The following is a 22,120-nucleotide window of genomic DNA, read 5'->3' as shown; positions in this document are numbered from 1 at the left end:
GTACTTTATAACTGATGATATTCTGTAATGTGATATTTTTTTAAGTGATACTTTGTATTGTGTAAGTTGCCCTGTATAAGGGCATCTGCTAAGGAATAAATAAATAAATACATACATACATAGATACATAAATAACAATAATAATAATAATAACAATAATAATAATAACAATAATAATAATAATAATAATAATAATAATAAATGACCTGACTGATTACTCTCTCCAAATCCTCGTTTTTGAGCCTCTTGAAACTGACTAAAAAGAGAAACGCAGCTTTTTAAACAATGTTTTGGAGTTGCAGATCACATGAGTTTCTATTGTTATCCAACACCTCCATATCCAATATTATAATATGCACTTCCTTTAAGAAAATGATAGTCACTTTTAGTTAGTTGGAAATACATTAGAGAAATTAATTTTGAAAGTTTAATATTTATTAAATATCGATATAATCCTCAAAAACAGTTTTCTTCCTAAATGTTAACATTTGGGTGTGCAAGAAAATGCCTGCTGGGGTCTTTTTTGAATGCACAGCCACTCGTCACTCATTCCGAGGTGCTAGGCTGTGCTTCTTGCTGGTAAGATGGTTGGCATGGCATTCGCACACTTCCTCCATTTGCAGTTGTATTTTTCCATCTTGTCATTTAGCCGAATAGGCTAGAGATGTGGCATAAGAGGTGATCGTTGGTCTTTTGATTAATCAGCTTTTCTCTGTTAAACCACAGAAGAATAAAATATTGTGTTTAAAAAACAATAATTAAAAATGCCTTGTCTTCCTCCCCTCCTCTAGATGTCTCTATGGTGCTTGAAATATTTCACAACGCCTCTCCTTAAACACTTCTCGTTGTTAGTAAATAGTGGGACATGAAGATACACTTGGAGCGCCACGGCTATCCTTGCATTTGTTACTTATTCTTCCTGGAGTGCTAACCAACGGCTCCTACCTGAGATACACCTGGACACCTCTTGTGTGACCAATCGTGGCGTACTGCGCATGCTCGAGCCTCCAAAGGGACAATACTGTCATGGCGGAGGCAGGCTGCAACAGAGAGTGAACCAGGAAGAGATGGAGCTGAAGACGGGATAATACCACAATTTAAACAAGTCTGACTGAAAACGCCGAGCATTCCGTAGTTGCTTATCCTCTGGCAGCTCTGCCGGAGCAGCAGGAGGACCTGTGGCCGCTGGGTTTCGTAGATATTCAGACTATACCCTGCTGATCTAAAGAAAGGGGGGAAAGTAATTTTCTTGGTCAAATCTGGTCACAAAATATATGGAGCAAACTTCCTATCAACTGGTTTTGTGCTGATATGCAAAATACATCGAATTGACAGACAAATCGAGAGACCGGGTTCAAGTGCTGTATGGTACCATTAAAAAAAAAAAAAAAAAAAAAAAACTCACAGGATATTATAACAAGTTCGTTTTTTTAAACTGTCGGGTCTGCCTCTTAAGTTTCACCTGCTGATGAAAGCAACGACTAGGGTGACCGAAACGGAATTTAAATTTCACTGGCTTGACAACTACTGCGCAGACACGACTGCTGCTACCTGCATCCTTGAAAAAAAGACCATTATAATTACGGTACTTAGATTCAATTTCGTGTTGAATGCGGGGGTAAAGAAAACGCCATTTGCATGCGTTTGTTGCCTCAATATTATAGGGAGAAATACAAACATTTTAGATTTGTACTTTTCTCTTCCACGCCCTAGATTGTAAAACCGGTATCTCACCTGTAGTCTCCACTTAATTCGTTTGCAATGGCCAGTGAGGAGAAACCAGTTCCTCCTGGACTGCAGGCAAGTGATGCGGGTGGTAAGGACGAAGGAACTGCTCCCCTTTCCTTGAACCCCGGAGTTCCGATTCGGGGGATAAAGATGAAATTTGCAGTACTGGCCGGTCTGGTGGAAGTTGGGGAAGTCTCGAACAGGGACATCGTGGAGACTGTCTTGAATCTGGTAAGCTGATTAATTTAAACAGGCCTTCTGCCACTGCTAGGTTTCGTTTTACACAGACGGTACAAACAGAGCTAAACGAAGGCCACTAATATAAGATATTCTGTAAAACAGTGCAATGAAGTCTGTTAATAATAGTGTTCTGTGAGAAACCCCACATACAGTATCATGTCACACATGACATTCATTATTCAGTATCGCTGTTAAATAAAATATAGAATTGTTGAAAAGGGTCGATCTGCTACTTTATACTACAAAATGGAAAATCAATAAAAAATATATTTAAAAACAAACGCTCACGAAAACTAATTAAAGACCTACCAGCGTTTTGTATGTTTAAAAACTACTGTAGGCTAAATTGGAACTATACAGTACAGAATATCCTTACTCGGTTTGGGCGCCTTACATCATGTTGTAATTCCATCTTGAGCGTTTTTGTTTGTGTGTTAGTACTTCTTTACAATTTTTTTTGATACATTTTTATTGGCCTATGTCGCTATTTTAAAAACCTGTTCGACCCACTTTCAGACAGACTTCTTAAATTGTACAGCAACCCAGACAATGACTATTGTGGAGGCTTTTGTTACAGAACCGTTGAAGCCAAGTCTTCACATTTATTCCCTTTTCTCTATTTTTGCAAATCAAAATAACTTATTAAATATATTAGGTTATGTTTATATATATATATATATATATATATATATATATATATATATATATATATATATATATAGCGCCCTTTTGATAGGCAGTCCGGAGTACAGTATGATAATATCTTGGTGAAAAAACGAGTTTGTGGTGAGGCCAGTGTCTTGCCCTGTTGCGCACACACACAGCTGAGCAGCGGCACGCAATTGAGAAAATGGAGCTTGGAAATAAGAGCAGTACTGTATATTGCAGACAATTTATACAATTGTTTAAAATGCATGCTTCTTGTAAAATTAATAAAGCTACAGTACAGTGTTGGAAAAAGAACCGTACTTACTAACACACAGAATATCTGGTAGGACAGGTTGACAGGCACTGTACTGTAGCTTCACTTACTGAAGACACCTGTTGAAAATGTGTACTACAGTGCAAGGCAAATGGTTCAGTGATTTAAAAACAAAAAATAAAAATGCCCTGGGGATCTGCAAGGATAGGTTTGATCTCATTTTAACCTTTAGTCTTCTGCTTGCAGCTGGGAAAATAACAGACTTTATTAGTAAATTAATAAACTGCATTGTACAAGGATGATATCTAGCAATAACTTGGCCACCCTTTTTAAAATGCATGCTTATCATTATACCATAGTTTTTTTTTATTTTCTCGTACCAGGAAGTACCTGTATCCGTTACCTATTGCCAAATGAGCCAAGGAGACATTTGATATTGGTTGCAGGATGGCTTAAGTTTTGACTAGCATGATTTTATCTGATCTAGGCTTATTTGGTTTAGATGCATTTTGCCCTCTTTTTATTTATTTTTTTATTCCAAACAATGTTGTCTTTGAAATCTGTTGATGCTCTTTATGAATAAGGCAAGAATACATAGTAAATAAACACCTTTAAAACTGTTTTGTCACTGTAGGAAATTGAGTTGGGTGTTACATTAAGTGAGTAAGTCACTTAACCTCCTTGTGCTCCGTCTTCCGGGTGAGACGTAGTTGTCAGTGACTGTGCAGCTGATGCATAGTTCACACACCCTAGTCTCTGTAAGTCACCTTGAATAAAGGCGTCTGCTAAATAAACAAATTATAATTTCACTACAGTTGTAGACACTGTTAACAGACCTGCTCTGCTCAAGATGCTAGGCTTTAAAATAATTTGCTATTAATATGGTGGTTTAAATAAATAAATAAATAAATAAATAAATAAATAAATAAATGCTGGAGAGTAAGAAGTGTCCCCCAGTAAAATAATTAAGAATTGAATTTAATTTGTACTAGTTCTATTGACACAATTTACTGTGTCGCCCCCCCCCAGTAAGCATGCAGTCCTTCTTAAATGTGTGATTACAGTTAGAAGTTATTGAAAAAATGTAGGCCTAATCGGATTACTGTAACACATTAAGCCTACATGCAATGTGCTACTCCACAACACTGCTTATAAGGGAGTTCCATTTTAAAACAGCATTCCATTCTTAAAATTGCTGCTTAAGGGAATGTAGTGAGAAAGTGTATCAATTCGATCCTGTTTAGCGGTATTGCTTGGTTGACCAGTCTATCAGGTCAGACAGAGTGAAGCGGTTCATTTTGTAAGAGGAATGCTTCATACCTGTGGTGCGTAAAGGCACAGGAACACTGCCCATAATTACAGTGGTAAATTATGTTTCTATTAATGACTTGCAAAATACTAATTGCAAAGAACATTTCCTTAGCCTGCAAAAGAAATGAGCAGTTTTTGGAAATTATTCTTTGATCTGTTATTTTACTATCTTTCTCTTTTTAAATCTCTTAACTTTTTATGAACATTTCTTTTCCCTGCTGACTTTTGATCAGCAGGCAATTCTTTTGTTTCATATCACTATAAACAATATGACATACTTTACCGTACCATATGGCTCTATTATACTACTGTATGATACTCAAATTAATGAGATTAACCCAGCGCTGCAGTTCTGAGCTGAACTAAGGCCCCAGTGTTTTATTTGCCTGTATATTCACCACATTAAGTAAGTTAAAGCTTCTGCACAACAATTGAATGCAAGGGGTAGTTACACCTTGGTAACGTCAGGAGAGAAAAAAAAAAACCACAACATTTGCAACAAGCCTAATGCAAGATTAACATACTTCAGGGGTGTTACTAAAATAGCACTTTGGAATGTAGTCTTATAAACTAGACATTAGTTTTTTTATGTGACAACTGCAGCATCAAGCATTGCATCTTGTTACTACTGTACCCTTCACTATCTGTGAAACACACAGTGCGGAAATACTGCCTATAATAATAATAATAATAATGCAAATAAATTGATTTGCTTACCACAACATGCATACCCGCTGTAGGTCAAGCTGATCGTTACTCCAAAGTTGCGTTTAACATCGCTGATTGTTTATTTATTTTAACATTATTGATTATTGTTAAATATTAATTGTATAACAGTTCAACTTGGAAAATGCGCGATTCCCGCTGAAATTCAAGCCCTGCATATTGTAAACGCATTGAAGCATAACAGAATCCTTCTGATATATTATCGATCTGTTCATTCTAAGCAATAGAACCTTTCATTTATGGCTAGCCTAACTGTCATTTAGAGATATCTCTAATTGCATTTTAAGATATCTTGAAATAATGGAAACCATATGGATTGTGCTAGCATGGCACGCCAAACTGTCCATTTAGAGATATCTTAATGAAGGTTTTAAAGACATCTCTAAATCATTTAAAGATATCTCTAAAACGGGAAGTTATTTGAAGAAATCTTCAAATGATTTACAGATATTTTTAAAACCCTCATTTTAAGATATCTCTAAATGACAGTTTGGAGTACTCAAAGAAATGAAAGAAGTTATTTACAAACCGCTACCCAAGATTATGCAACAGTCTCTTGACACAGGGGTTGTACCGACAGACTGGAAAATAGCAAACGTAATACCGATCCACAAAAAGAGAGACAAAACCGAACCAGGTAACTACAGACCAATAAGCCTGACTTCTATTATATGTAAACTTATGGAAACTATAATAAGATTCAAAATGGAAAATTACCTATATGGTAACAATATCCTGGGAGACAGCCAGCATGGTTTTAGGAAAGGGATATCGTGTCTAACTAACTTACTTGACTTTTTTGAGGATGCAACATTGAAAATGGATAACTGCAAAGCATACGACATGGTTTGTTTAGATTTCCAGAAAGCTTTTGACAAAGTTCTGCATAAAAGATTAATTCTCAAACTGAACGCAGTAGGGATTCAAGGAAATGCATGCACATGGATTAGGGAGTGGTTAACAGGTAGAAAACAGAAAGTACTGATTAGAGGAGAAACCTCGAAATGGAGTGAGGTAACCAGTGGTGTACCACAGGGATCAGTATTAGGTCCTCTGCTATTCCTAATCTACATTAATGATTTAGATTCTGGTATAGTAAGCAAACTCGTTAAATTTGCAGACGACACAAAAATAGGAGGAGTGGCAAACACTGTTGCAGCAGCAAAGGTCATTCAAAATGATCTAGACAGCATTCAGAATTGGGCAGACACATGGCAAATGAAATTTAATAGAGAAAAGTGTAAAGTATTGCATGCAGGCAATAAAAATGTGCATTATAAATATCATATGGGAGAGAGTGAAATTGAAGAAGGGAACTATGAAAAAGACCTAGGAGTTTATGTTGACTCAGAAATGTCTTCATCTAGACAATGTGGGGAAGCTATAAAAAAGGCTAACAAGATGCTTGGATATATTGTGAGAAGTGTTGAATTTAAATCAAGGGAAGTAATGTTAAAACTCTACAATGCATTAGTAAGACCTCACCTAGAATATTGTGTTCAGTTCTGGTCACCTCGTTACAAAAAGGATATTGCTGCTCTAGAAAGAAGAGCAACCAGAATTATCCCGGGTTTAAAAGGCATGTCGTATGCAGACAGGCTAAAAGAATTAAATCTGTTCAGTCTTGAACAAAGACTATGTTGTGATCTAATTCAAGCATTCCAAATTCTAAAAGGTATTGACAATGTCGACCCAGGGGACTTTTTGGACCTGAAAAAAGAAACAAGGACCAGGGGGCACACATGGAGATTGGATAAAGGGGCATTCAGAACAGAAAATAGGAGGCACTTTTTTACACAGAGAATTGTGAGGGTCTGGAACCAACTCCCCAGTAATGTTGTTGAAGCTGACACCCTGGGATCCTTCAAGAAGCTGCTTGATGAGATTCTGGGGTCAATAAGCTACTAACAACCAAACGAGCAAGATGGGCTGAATGGCCTCCTCTCGTTTGTAAACTTTATGTTCTTATGTTCTTATGTTTAAGCTCATACAGGTTCAGAGCAGGCATGATTGCCCCTGCATTGAAGTGCGTGACCTCAAAGGTTATACTGAATCTCCATAGCGACCTCACAAGATGAAAAGTTAATAAACATATATTGCGGTTTCCTGACTACAAGCGATTCAAATTCTTTGTTTTTCATTTCATGGTTCTAAAAAGGCCCTTATCTGGCCACCAGCAAACATGCACTGTATTAGTGTTTTCGTTCTGATTAGCTACAACCTGAGGGCCTACAATAAAAGCATGGACTATGCATGAGTACACATTTCTGTCTGCATAAAGTTACCAGTATATGTTGCTGAAATGCAGATATTAATCCAAAATAAGTATTTCTCCACTTGTGTACTTCAATTTTTTATTACATGAGGCTTTTGTGAAATAATATTGTAAGCACACATGGTCCCTGCATGCATTAAGGCTGCCACACAGCAGACGCGATGCGATTTTTAAAATTGGTGATGAGATACTTTCACAGCGACATGACCATACACATCAGAAGCGACACAGAGGCGTGAAAACTGCCAGATCTATACACGTTAAACAGTGCTATTGACAAAACTATGATCGACTAGTACGTTTTCGTCAACATGATGTGGAAATTGTGTCTTCAGTGATGGTATTTCAGTACATACCAGGCTTATCCAGTTCCTTCGAAATGGACTCCCATATATTGTTTTTCAAATCTGTATCTTTATAATTGTGATAACCTTTGTCATAAAGCTGTGGGTATTTTTTCAACGGCAAGTATTATCGTTTCCTCCGTCATTCTGAATACTGCTTCCCCCTGCTGGACCACGTGCATTGAAGCTGTTCTCTGATTTGCTCAATGTCCTAGTTGATGCACGACAAATCGCAAAAAATAGGATTCGATCCTATTTATTTTGCGTTGCTCCAGTGACGCTCCTTCTCCTTCTCAAAAGTATAGGTTCTATTTATTTTGTCGCATCGCTGCACAGTTTCGCTTGCCGCATCACGTCTGGTGGGTAGCAGCCAGGACAGTGGTTTTAATTTAAGAAATAAACAGTATTTTGCTAAAGAAAATCTATTTAAGAGAATGTGCATCTACCGGTAAAAAATCAGAAGTTAAGTTAGTTTTTTTACTGCCAACTTGGAAGAGTACTGTTTTACTTTTTTTAAATATATTTTAAAGGTGTAGCCAGTAAATTATTTGGCAGGGGGGCTGAATAAAATTGTTTTTATAATGCGTTTTAAAAGTTTGTCAAACCTTTGTCTAATTCCTTACTTACGTGTTCATAGACCTTCATGGAATCGCCAGGGTCATTCAAACCTAAACAGTAACTGTATTTATTTGTTGTTAGACAATAGTTGTTCTTGCAAAGAAGTATGTGGGTATCGGTGTGAGTAGTCCCATATGAACATGTGTTTGTTTGGATATGATATTTGCTAACAGTATTAGAGGTGTATTCACCCCCCTTGGACTTTTCCACATTTTCTAGTGTTACAACCTGGAATTTAAATGGATTTAATTGGGATTTTTACCATTTGATTTACACAACATACTTAACACTTTGAAGGTGCAAAATATTTTTTATTGTGAAACAAAAGTTAATTAAACAAAAAAAAAGATATTTGTTGGTTGCATAAGTATTCACCCCCCTGAGTCAATACTTGGTAGAAGCACCTTTGGCAGCAATTACAGCTGTGAGTCTTTTTGGGTAAGTCTCTACCAGCTTTGCACATCTGGATCCTGCAATTTTTGCCCATTCTTCTTGGTAAAATTGCTCAAGCTCTGTCAAGTTGGATGGGGACCGTTGGTGAACAGGAATTTTCAAGTTTTGCCACAGATTCTCAATCGGATTGAGGTCTGGGCTTTGACTGGGCCATTCTAAGACATTCAGGTTCTTGTTTTTAAACCACTCCAGTGTAGCTTTGGCAGTGTGTTTAGGGTCATTGTCCTGCTGGAAGGTGAACCTCCGCCCCAGTCCCAGGTCTCTTGCAGACTGAAACAGGTTTTCCTCTAGAATTTCCCTGTATTTGGCTCCATCCATCTTGCCCGCAATCCTGACCAGTTTCCCAGTCCCAATCGATGAAAAGCATCCCCATAACATGATGCTGCCACCACCATGCTTCACCGTGGGGATGGTGTTCTCAGGGTGATGAGCACTGTTGGCTTTGCGCCACACATAGCGTTTTGCGCTAAGGCCAAAAAGTTCAATTTTGGTCTCGTCAGACCAGAGAACCTTTTTCCACATGTTTGCTGTGTCTCCCACATGCCTTTTGGCAAAATCCATACTGGATTTGATATGGGTTTTTTTCAGCAATGGCTTTTTTCTCGCCACTCTTCCATAAAGCCCAGCTTTGTGGAGCGTCCGGGTTATAGTTGTCCCATGGACGGTTTCTCCCATCTCAACTGTGGATCTCTCCAGCTCCTTCAGAGTTACCATTGACCTCTTGGTTGCTTCTCTGACTAATGCCCTCCTTACCTGGTCACTGAGTTTTGGTGGACGGCCTTCTCTAGGCAGAGTCGCGGTTGTGCCATATTCTTTCCATTTTTTAATAATGGATTTAACGGTGCTCCGGGTGATTTTTTTATAACCCAACCCTGATTGGTGCTTCTCCAGAACTTTATCCTGGACTTGTTTTGATAGCTCCTTGGTCTTCATGATGCTGTTTGTTTAGATATGCTCTCTAACAAACTCTGGGGCCTTCCAGAAACAGGTGTATTTAATCTGAGATCATGTGACACTTTAATTGCACACAGGTGGACTCCATTCAACTAATTATGTGACTTCTGAAGGCAATTGGTTGCACCAGAGCTTATTTAGGGGTGTCACAGCAAAGGGGGTGAATACTTACGCAATCAAGACTTTTCAGTTTTTTATTTGTAAATAATTTTGAAAAATATGTAAAAAAAATTTCCCCACTTCGACATTATGGACTATTTTGTGTAGATCAGTGACAAAAAAATCCTAATTAAATCCATTTTAATTCCAGGTTGTAACACTACAAAATGTGGAAAAGTCCAAGGGGGGTGAATACTTATGCAAGGCACTGTACTATAATTGAAATGACATGAATAAATAAACATTTGAACAGAATGGGGCTTCACTTACAATCGTTTACAAAGTTTAAGTGCTGGCACAGATCACACAGATGCTGCGCTTTTCAAAATATGCAGTGCAAATATCAACCTAGTCTCTGTAAGTCGCCTTGGATAAAGGAGTCTGCTAAATAAACAAATAATAATCCAGGGTCCTGTCCATGAGTGAAACTGCCCAGAATAGATATCCGGTCTATCATGGCCACACCTTCAGCTGACTGCTTACTCGTCCTGTTCCCAAAGAGAGAGTTGCGTGACACTAACACTAGGGGTGTTTCACACAATGTGCCTCTGTGTGGGACAGATGCTTTCACAGCACAGGTAGAAACAGACCTTAAGCTGTCGCAAAGCCTGCTCTGGAGTAGGTCACTTTTAGGACAACTGAAACTAGGCTGCATTTACACTACAAAAAAAAAAAAAATCTTAGTGTAAATGAGGTATTAGAAACTAACTTTACCTTTACTGAAGTTACACAATGTCTGTTTGTGTGCTGTGACCATGAAACTGCTGAAGTCTTATTTATTAATTGTTTAGGATCATGTTCTTATGTGATTCAGAATCATAAACAAGAATGAATGGTAACGCATACAGTAATCGGTCCATCCCATCTATGATTCCTAGCACAACTGGCAGCTGGCAAAGAACTTGATGAGATACTGACTGATTATTTTCCTCAGCCCTTGTCACTCTGGGCTTCCAGATCCCTGACAGGACAAAATCACACATTGGATAAAATAATTACAACCATGTTTACTGTATTTTGTCTTTTTCAAGTAAATAAAAAAATAAAATAAAAAAACACCATTACACAACCTGCCACATACAGTACTTAGTTTCCAGTAATTAGGTTAATTTAATATAGAGATGTTTTTTATTATTTGGGGAGTGGGGATCAATGCCTGAAATCAGAAAAGCTGTTTTCCAGTTAGAGGAGTCGCTACCAGAAGCTGGGTTTCTCTTATTTGTGTTTGCCACACGAATAACGGACAATGAGGTGGATCTGGTTTTAAAAATGGAACAGGCTAGACCGGTCAGGTCAGTTCAGTTCAGTTCAGTTCAGTTGGGAGACGCTGCCTAAAGAGCAAGCAACACTAAAACCAGATCCAGGTGTTTTTTTCCGGTGTTTGTTTTTTACTTGTCTGTTTCTCCTACAGTATTTTACTGTAGTCCTTTATTACATCATTTTCTTCCAGACCCTTGATTTGGAACTTGATTTTGTTGGACCCCAGATTTATCCATCTGCTTATTTTGTGGTCCTGACAAGGGAGTAAAGACATTTACTGTACAGTTGCAAATCAAAACACATCCAAGCATCCTTTTGTTTTATTCACTGGAAATAAGTTACAAAAAGCGATGGGTATGACCCAGAGGCTGTTATTGGTGCCTTTTACAAAAGTATGGTCAGCTTTTATGGTTGCTGAAATAACCACTGAGGTTAAATCTGTCAGTTCGGAGAAATCCTGATCGCAAAAAATGTGCATGCACACATTAACAGGTACACTTTAGTTTTGAGTTCTTAAAGCAGGTTTTTCCTTAAAAAAATTCAGACATGAACTGAAAGTCTTCCATGTTTTACTGCTTTTGGCTTTGTGAGACAGTTAGTTAATTACAGTTTGAATCTCTGATGGCTAAACTTTCCTCCATCATTTCACCCTCAGGAGAAGCTTGAGGTGGAATTTTGGTGAAAAGGCCCCTTGAGTGTTTCACGTCCTGAACTGTAGTGAAGACTGAAAAAGGTCATTTATTTAGTCAAACTTTGAACATTCAAGCTGATTAAAACAAAAAAGGAAAAAGTATTTTTCACTAATGCTCAATTTGTTCCAGAAATGTGAAGACAACGGTTTGTTGATTCACAAACCCTCTAAATAATCACATTAAAAAAAAAAAAAAAAAACAACCTTCATGAACCTACTGTACTTGAAAGCTTTTATTAACTGTACATTTGAAGGAGTCTGTGGGCAGTAGTGATTAGCTGAGGGGTAACTTCCTCTAGAGCTAGTTAAAATCTGAAAATAAGTTATAGGCTACTATACAGTACAAAGTACATGGTGGAACTGTATGATAAATCTGTTCACAGAACTCAAGCATTCCTGTTTGAATTTTGTAATTATTATTATTATTATTATTATTATTATTATTATTATTATTATTATTATTATTATTATATGTAATAAAATGTTGATAGAAATGGCCAGTCACGGAAAAGTGACCAAATAACGTAGGTTTAGCTACAACAACATACACAATAGCTTTTAAATAGTACACAAAAACCAATAATATAAAGACTATTGCTTTTTACTGCTGGTGAGTTTATATGCTACTTTAGAGTACAAAACTTAGTTAAAGGTCCTTTTCACACAAACGTAACTTATTTTTTCTTCAATAATAAGAACGAGACATTTAAATTGGTTGTTTCTGAGTAGCCTACAAAGCACTGCCCCTTTTAAACATAAAACAAACAAAAAACAGTTGAAAGGTCAAATCACACAGGCAGCACCGTGTCCAAGAAACGGGGCATGACAAAGATCAGAAAAAAGACCAGAAATAGATAAACCTCTCGTTTTATCTACAGTTTGCAGGAAATAAATTAAAAAGTTCAATGGCAATCTAAAGTATTTTGTTTTGCAATCTTTAGTTTTTAGAGGAAGTGCGTATTTATTTTCAACAGACTACTTGGGTACACGAGCTACATTGTATGAAAAAAAGTTAAGAAGTTTCATTAATATGTTTTGAAGATGCAAGCCCACTTTTTTGTTTAAAAAAATAAATTAACAAGCGCTGTATGTATGTGAAGATCACAACTAAGAGTTTACAGTAACGTACAATCTGTTCATTTACATGCTCACTCAGCTACAAAATACAACAAATCTCATTCGCTGACCTACATAGCTACACTTAAATGCTGTGTGCATACACAACCAAACAATTTACAGATACTCGCATATTTGTATTTTCAGTGTATGACATATTGCATTTGAAAGGAAATAGTCAGTGCCTAACCAAATGTGTTTTTACATCCATTTCCAAGATTTCACTGACTGTTCAAATTAACGATTTTCACAATTTCTGTGACCTCCGTGACATTTCACATTTGTCGTAAATACCAAAAGAGTTTACTTTATTTAATGTGGTTGCATCATAGTTTACTAGCAATCATTTGAATCTCTTTTTCAAAGTTTGTAGCACGCAAAATAATAACAGAAAATATATGATATACTATCCAATATTGAAAAAACAAAATCTTGTAGCACAGTAATAATATTAATAAAAATAATTACAACGTGCTGGACCTGGGGCACTTCGTAATGTACAGTGTGTTTAAAACAGCAGTCGCTGTATTAAAATTAAAACTTCACCGGTTACACTTTCAGTGAGGTTAAAATACTCAAGTATCAGACATCTGTTCCGCAATTGATACCCATCCGTTCTCCATTTTCATCTGATTTTTATAATCCGCTCTATCGACTGCATATACGCAGGGATAAACACTGAGCAGCTTCTCTACAAACAACCAACCACGACAGTGATGATCGCCAGTCGCCTTGCGCTTCAACGACAGGCGAGCAATGTTAAGTGTACAAAAACGTACCCGCCACTGTGGCGTACAAGTGTGAAATTTAAGCACCACAGACCAAATTAACCCGCGTTTGGCGGGTGTTAATTTCGAACCCTGCACTTGGATTTAGCTTCTGTTAGAATTCAAATCCGAGCTTCCTTTCTGTAGTTCCTAAGAGGGGACATCCCTATCATGAGCTTCTTGCTATTAGCTCTGAGACTTAACAGCCTAAGTGGAAGACAAGCCGTTTTTGTTTGTAAGTATGGCAGTTTGTTGTTGTATTGGCATTTTTACTGTAAAGGTGCGTACTTTAAGTGCATGACACTGCCATGTCTCTTCTATTCTGTTAGTGCTTTTATTCCATCAACACAGTGATTATTTTTTATTTTAAGAAGGATAAAACCCTTTAGATGGTTCTCAATGTAGGAAAGTCCAGAGGGGGCATGCAATAATAAACAGGAAGGCGCACAGACAGACCAAGAATGTACTAGTGCAGAAAACATAAGCACAAATGAGGGCGGTTTTGCTTCCCTTCCAATAAATCAGACAGCACGATACATTACTGTCCTGTAGGTTCTAATTGGTCAATTACACTGTTTTTTCTTCAATACTTCAGTCAGGTCGGATCGAAACTCCATTAGTTTGCTTGTTTTTGGTGCCAAAAATACTTCATACAGAACAATATGGCTGCCAAAAGGCACAAACTGTAGCAAAGCCTGTCAAATCTGGTAATTGATAAATGTTCTTGCTGTATCAGCTTCATTGTATCTGACCTGTGATGTCTGCAATATGAAAAAAAAACTACACCTGTACATGTTTATGTTCTACTCAATAAATGCTCATGTTGGTATTATTCAAGTGATCTAGCATTCGAAATTGAAATACTACAGTGTACTGACCTGCTGGTTTGTGGTCATTTGAGATTTGTACATAGCATGTTTTTGACCCACTCAGACCGCTTGCCTCTTCAATACTGTAGGGATACCAAGCCCTAAACTGATAATTGCCCACTTTTAAGATACTTTATTTTCAAATGATTTTAATTGGCAAACCGTATGGCAAGAGCAAGTCCCATCAAACCCCAAAATGTTATCCATCTTTTTTTAGGAATGAAAAACTTTACGGTCATTAGTAAGTGAGCTCTTCTGGAAAGCTCTCTAGATTAGGTGCTGCTGTTGCTGGGAAATTTACTTTGTGTCAGGAAAGGTGTTTTTGCCTATATCTGTGTCATTAAATTCATTCAGATAAATTGCTTAATTACCAGCTTGTGCGCCTCTGTTAATGAAGATAAACAAGTGCCCTGTTGTTTATTAGTAAAGAAAACTTTGTTTGAGTGCCCCTTTATTTTAACATACTACTACTAACATGCTTCAGTGCAACAAAAAAGTGGCTAAGCAAATCAGAATATTAATGTCTGTATTATTGAACAAAGTGTCTTTTTAAATGTATGGCTAACAGGCAGTAGGGACACTGACAGAAGCTAAAAATGAGTATTGCTTTAATTGAAATGTATTATATTGTTATGTACTTGACTACAGCAAGTCATCTTGTTTTAAAATGGGTCCCACAGGAGCCAGGCAAACATGTAAAGTACAATCTCTCTCAAGCAACCAGGCATGACAGTATTCAAACTATACAATGCATCCCTTACCAGTAAAAAAAAACGATTAACCAAATAAATATAATTTGCAACTGGGTTTTGGTGTCGAAATCCTGAACACACACATGTACAGTACATAGCAGCAAAAGCACAACAGAGAGGGAGAAGGTTGTTATTCATGTTGTTACCTTGTAGCTCCACTAGCTCATACACTATAACTATAGGCTGCTACAACCAAAAGTCAGCTGCTACTGCCCTTCTTGGCTTTGAGATGTTTGTTGTTGGATAGTGGGGCTTGAAGTGCATGTGTCTAATGGAAAATATAATGTGCATCCATATTCTTGTTTTTGTGTTTTTTTTTTTGTTTTTTTTTTATAAATCATCTGTGCATCTCAGTTCGCTTCACAAAATATCTGAAGGACATAAGGCATACAGTAGAATTTTTTTATAGAAAAGGTAGCTAGTCTGAATCAGCAAGTTGGTACTATTGTCAATCAGTGTTTCTTATTGAAAAATGAAAACCATTGAATCCAATCACGTCAGATCCTTGGTAAAACAAAAAAGCTTCAATCAGTCTCTTATCACAGTAACATGGCTTAATATGAGGACTAATTTAGGTAAACAGTCAAAAAAACGTTTTTATTGGATGAAGCGTTGTTATAAAATATAAAGCATCTATAAAAATATTGAGTACTCTACAGCAAATGATTACTTTGTCATGGTTGCTGTTAAATATTAGTGTAACCACAGTATAGTATGCCTTTGATCTCAACCCCCTTTTCCCCAATATCAGTAGTTTGCGAAGATGGGTTTTGAAACCATTTATTATTATTATTTATTTCTTAGCAGACACCCTTATCCAGGGCGGCTTACAGTTGTTACAAGATATCACATTATTTTTACATACAATATTTTTTTACACATTTATTTTTACGTACAATTACCCATTTATACAGTTGGGTTTTTACTGGAGCAATCTAGGTAAAGTACCTTGCTCAAGGGTACAGCAGCAGTGTCCCCCACCTGGGATTGAACCCACAACCCTCCGGTCAAGAGTCCAGAGCCCTAACCGCTACTCCACACTGCTGCCCCATTTGCTTCCAAGACTGAGATGACGTGCACTTGTATAGATGATGTCAGTTCTGTTTCATATGTTTCGTTTCAAATGTTGGACATTCATCCCTAACACGTTTTTATTTTTTTTCCTGTGGCATTTCACTCAGAATCTCAGCAAGCATTCATTGTACTCGCAATCTACTAAGCAGAAACACATCAGAGAGATGTCTGTCTCTGAGGCCCGCAGCCAGCAAACAAAAAAATAAGCAGCATCTGGCAGTCAGTGTGCAACTGGGCTCTCTGCATTTAGAGCAGTTGACAGGGGTAAGGGTATTTTACAGTCTCAAGTGCAGAGCTGGAGAATGCCCTGGTCCCCACAGTACTTGGTCTGGTTCTAGGAATCAATATAGGATTGCCTGAAGCAGAGCTCTCTGTTCTAGTACTGTACAGGGTATAAAGGATGGTGCTGGGGCTCTGCCAGCAAGTGTACCGTATTTATTAATTCTTATTTTACATCTGACATTTGATTTCATATTTAAAGAGATTATGTTTTTCTTCCAGGAAAGGTTGGTGTAAGAGATTGTTCTACTGCCTGTTAAGTGAAAGAAAATGTAATAAGGGGCTAGTGACACTGTCATTTATAAGTCTAACTATTTGATTTATATTGTAGATACCATTCTTTTTATTGTATGCTTTGTTTTTAGTTTCTAGTGTTTGAGTCTCTCAAAGTTGCATTGAGAGTTTCACTACCATGTTGTTTTAACCTCTAGCCATATCAATGACACACATATCGCACTATTCATCAATTTTCCATCATGCTTATAATCCATTCAATTAGAGCTGCATTTCCCCTTACATTGTGCCCCTACTGTAGTATTACGTTCCCAGACTGCCAGAGAGATGATGCATCAGATTGTTAAAATAATTAAGAAATAAAATGATGTGTTTGATTAGGAAGTATTTGACTGAAAGGCTGGACAAATTTGGATTTTGATTGTATGTTCAAAAATACCTTTCATATCTTTATCCCAGTATACAGTGTGACCTGATTATGAATGTTATCTTCCCCCAGCTGTAAATGAAGGCAGAATGAGTTGGGTTAACCAAAAAACAAAACAAAACAAAAAACACAACAATAATCTATAAAATACAATGTGTTATACAAAAGATATATACAGTATGGGAATCGAGGTATTACGTCCAACTGCAGTATTTACACAGAACGGCTGGATTAACAAATAGGAAAGACACATCCACCCTACATTAGAATGTAATTGACCTACTTTACATGAAACAGATATCACAGTAACGTAATTTTTGTGTACCAGATAACATTAAAAGTGAAAATGGTCCGCTGGGAATCAAAAGGTTGTATCTGGTGGGTAAAGGGCTTAAAGCTACAGTAATTCATTCATTTAATAAATACTACTTTGAATGTAGGTTGTTAACAGAAATAATTTCTCTTGGTTTTAGCAGCATCGCTTTGCGGTCCTAACGGCCACACCGCACAAATCTCTTCAAGTATTTGCGCTAGGCCGCGCCATTGCGCCAATGACCCCCTGAAATAAAAAAAAAATGTCCCGCTAAATTTCTCTTAATTTCTCAATAATTATAAATCAACAAGATGTCAGGTTTGTTTTGTATTAAGCTGTAAAATTAATACTAATCAGCTTTTCGAAGAGGCTTATAAACCTAAACATTACAACAGGGGATTGACAAAAGAAATTGGACATACCCACCATGACATTCAAACACAACTCTGTAATTGTGTGCTTTTAAAAACACTATGAACTAAGCTTACTCATTTCCGCTTAGCGTAAGTGACCAACTACCCCAGGAACTCTGTATAGCTGGGCGGCAGAACATTATAGCCGGGAACACTTTTACCAGAAACATAAACTTGCCTGACCTTAAATATATAATACGACAAAGAATTTGAATAATGTGTTGTCTTTCTGTTGACTATATCTGGTTGCTCTTTTTTATATTCTACATTTTATTTTTTTATTTACTGTTTTTTATTATGGTAAATGACCGTGCTTATTTAGGCACTCTACAATTTGACTGGGGAAAGATAACGTAGGTTTATTGGAGGTCACACAGAAAAACAAAACAAAACAAAACAACAAAAAAAAAAACGGTAACCTTTTCACTTGTTAATGTCTATTTTTGTATTTCGCTGTTCTACATTTTTTGAATGCAACTGTTCATTATTTTAACCTTTTTTTTTTTTTACACAACAGTACTCGGACACGTTTGGTCACCATCATAACTGTTCCATGAAACCGGAGTGTAATAATCCAGCACCTCTGCACTTGCATTTGTAATTGTATATCAGATGACATTTGTGCAGCATATGTATAGCTATGTATCACCTTACAGTACAGTAATACGACAAAAAATGGACTGAATGATAATACCCCAGAATCTTAATATTTTTAATAAAGTAGCCGGCGTAAATATTGTATTAGGTGGTTGATTGCGCTGATCGCTGGCTTATTTTGAAAACCCTGCATTAATTGTCACTATTTTTGCTTTGAAAATATATATATATATATATATATATATATATATATATATATATATATATATATTTTTAGCAGTCTAACGTTTTAGCCTCTCGATGTGCTTAACACAGAAAACCCGCCCCTTCAATTGTATGATTGGTTAAATGTTGTGTCAAGACATAACACAGCTGTCATGTGGTTCCAAGATTATTTTTTTTTTCACCCATTAATGTGCAAGTGATTTAGTCTGCTAGAAGCGCAATTAATACTTATTGTTAAAGGCACAGTAGCATCTGCGAGACGGGTGGATCGGGTTTTTTCAGCCGGGCGGTGACAGCCGCTGAAAAGGCTTGGGGGGAACCCGGTAACCTGCGCTTCCTGATTGAATAAATTCAATTACTGCAGCAATCCTGACGAATGTCTGAGAGAGACACTTGATGTGAAAGTGCTGTGTTCTCTGCACTACTTAGCCCCTGGTTCCTTTCAGACCACAGTTGGAATGCCTGGAGGGATAGCCCAATCCACCTTTTCCAGAGTGCTAGGCACATTTCTGGATATCATGCTGAAAAGGGCAGGCCAATACATATTATTTCCTAAGGATACTAGCATAATCTGTTTCATGCTTACCTCAGCCGTAAGGACTCTCGGCTCCTTCTCAGAAAACTTTTTTCTTTTTCATTTCTTTTCTGTGCACCAAGGAATTTGTTGCCCTTTTGGAATTTTTTTTTTTTTGTATTTTCATGTTCCACAAATGTCATACAGCGCCAATTTGCTCTCTGTACTCCTAACTCTGTCACTTCTGGGTTGCAAGTGCAGCCGCTAAATAGACAGATGCGCTCATCGAGACCCTCATTATCATAATTGTGGATCATTATTTGTGTGTGTTGAGTAATTTGCATTGATGTTAAGCTTACATAGGGCGCAGCGCAAAATAATTGCAATTTGAATTTTGCATCTGCAATTATTTGCACTGCACCTATACTTGCATCTACCCCTTAATGACCTGTTAGTCTTGCTTAGTAAAATATATCCCAATTGATTACACTACAACAAGGGCAATCCAGTTGATCTAGTTGTTTAAAAAAGGTGACCTGTGGACCAGGCATTAAGATATAGCATTTAAAATCCTTATTTAATTGGTGTGCTAATCCAGCATGAAGTATATTAAAATGAGAGCTAAATTGTATGTTGTACTTTATGAATTGTATAGTACAACATACTATTGTATTGGTTTCAAGTGAATAGTGCTTGAACATCTTATTGTCATAAACCTACATATTTTCATAGTCTGGAACATCTCTAAATGTAGAATGACACAAGTTGCTTTGACTGCTGTCTGCTCTGTCAGAGATACAGCAGTCAACTGTTGTTTTTGTTTTTTTTTGGAGATGTAGACAGATCACAAGCACACCATTCACCTTGTCCCCTGTTTGCTCTTGTCTCCAAATCCGAAAGGAAAGCCCTGGTTCCCGTTTCAGAATATTTACAAAATGATGCATGCAACCATGAACCTGAAGTAAAGCTTTAGCTGGTATGCCTAGGAGGACATGGTTTGTGAAGCAAGCGGAAAGCAATTAAACCTGACCTGTCTTTACAGCCTATTCTATTGAAGTGAATGGCCAGCCACTTGTCCAAGAGCAGTTGAAAATCTCTCTTTAGTTTTCAGTGTATTCCACAGATAGATGTTAAATGGTCCAACCAAAACATACTTTTTTTTCCGCTTCTTTTTAGCATTTGAATAACCAGCTGGTATAAAAAAATAAATACGAACATGACTAATTTCTTATTACCTATTCAAAATTCACACAAAAAAATGTATGTGCATAGTTATAAAATCTACACAAGAAGAAACAAGTGACTATTAAAAAGGTTTTATTGCAGATGGTGTTAGCACTGCAACATAGAGTTGACATCCCAAGACAAACTGTAAACAAGACTAGAATAGTAAAGCGACAGCCATGTATTATAGGGGTGTGAGTTCATTCGAGTGAAAGGACTTCATAATGTACAGTCCCTGTTATTTAGTGGTTGTCGCCAGTGAAAAAGCAGTGAAGTATCGTCTAACCTGACTGACTCTGTGGGCGTTTTTTCCTTGGATGTCCTGCTTTTTAATTTTTTATATTCCTGCCAGGAGAGCTGTATGCCAGAGATGAAAACCAGTGTCTCTTCTTTCACTGACACAAGACACACTTGTAGAACGGTGTTGTATATCTGTAGGTTTTAGTGTGCAGTAGAGTCCATGAAATAATTGCTTGAAAGAAAATAGAAACCACAAATTATATGTGAAGTCCTGGCTCTGACTTGGTACAACGTCTCCTCTTATTAATTTACAGCCCTGTCGGAGAGAACTGTGTTTTGTTACTGTGACGGTCTAACTTCCAAAACAAAGTATCAAGTTTGAAAAGGCCTCTCCATCCCAGGTCTTTTCTCATGATATGTTTTATTAGTGCCTGCTTTAGTAGTTGATGAGTGAGTTGTCTTTTATTTGTTCCAGTATTCAATAAATACAAAACAAATACTGTAGTTTGGGTTAGCTGCTGGCTGGAAAACCATATCAAATTGGCTGCAGGAAAGATGCTTATTAAGGGCGATGTATAAAATACTGACCTGCCTGTCCTTGTGCAAAATATGGGAGGGATCAAACACTTCAGGGTGCTGGGACACCTCCGTAGACAACACTTTCTTTCATGATTTTTCCTGCCAAGCACGTGTTGTCACCAACTTGGCTATGATTGGTTAATCACTGTACCGCGCGGCAGCCAGAAAACATCGCTCTGGATTCGATTTGAGCGGTACCACTCAGTGTCACCGCGGGGCTAGCGGTATCGTCCCGTGCTGATCTGTCCAACACCATATGAAAGCAATGGTGGCAATAGAGGCAGCAAAATGCCTCGCGTGCCGTAGTCTGTCTGTCTTGGGCTTTAGTCGACAGTTAAGTAATGAAGTTGAACACAATCAATATTTTTGCTTGTATAGTTTATAAACAATGATATTGCAAAACTCTTCTTCAAATTTTGTGTCTTTTTAAATATGTATGTTGGGATAATGAGGCATGTGCTAGTATCATTTATTTTTATAATGTAAATATCCTACCTTGCTCTCATCAGTTTTGTAGTTAAATTATTTTGGGCTAAATCTATTTTAAAAGGGGACCCTGGAGAGGCTTACAATACACTAGCCTATATTTTCTTTGTTAATGAAGTTACTTGTAGGTCAGATGGTGATGTTTAAATGGCTGTGCTTGAAAACCTAAAATAGCATTCAGGTTAGGGCTATGCACATTGCTTAGTTTACAGGTGGTCAGTCAGTAGGGTGCAGCACAATCTGATATTGAGAATTTGTTAGAACATTGAGTGTGTCTAAATCTCAAACATGTGCTCCTTATTAAACTTGTATTTACTCCTTAAACAAACC

At 37.2% G+C, this 22,120-nt stretch overlaps 1 protein-coding gene across 4 annotated transcripts in view; it reads left to right on the top strand.

Annotated features, from left to right (window-relative positions):
- Window positions 1–670: 670 nt before the first annotated feature.
- Window positions 671–22,120, top strand: part of LOC117409386 (lipopolysaccharide-responsive and beige-like anchor protein) — a 282,415-nt gene continuing 260,965 nt past the window's right edge. For 3 of the 4 annotated variants that reach the window (XM_058999629.1, XM_058999623.1, XM_058999634.1), the window contains exon 1: window positions 671–1,959. In XM_058999629.1, coding sequence (XP_058855612.1) covers window positions 1,762–1,959 — 198 coding nt within the window. In that variant the 5' untranslated portion in view covers window positions 671–1,761. The remainder of the gene's footprint in view (window positions 1,960–22,120) is intronic. The other variant, XM_034015363.3, reaches the window with a different exon arrangement.

This window comes from Acipenser ruthenus, chromosome 2 (genome assembly GCF_902713425.1).
Source record: "Acipenser ruthenus chromosome 2, fAciRut3.2 maternal haplotype, whole genome shotgun sequence".
Classification (NCBI taxonomy): domain Eukaryota; kingdom Metazoa; phylum Chordata; class Actinopteri; order Acipenseriformes; family Acipenseridae; genus Acipenser; species Acipenser ruthenus.
This window is presented reverse-complemented; position numbering and strand designations above follow the sequence as displayed.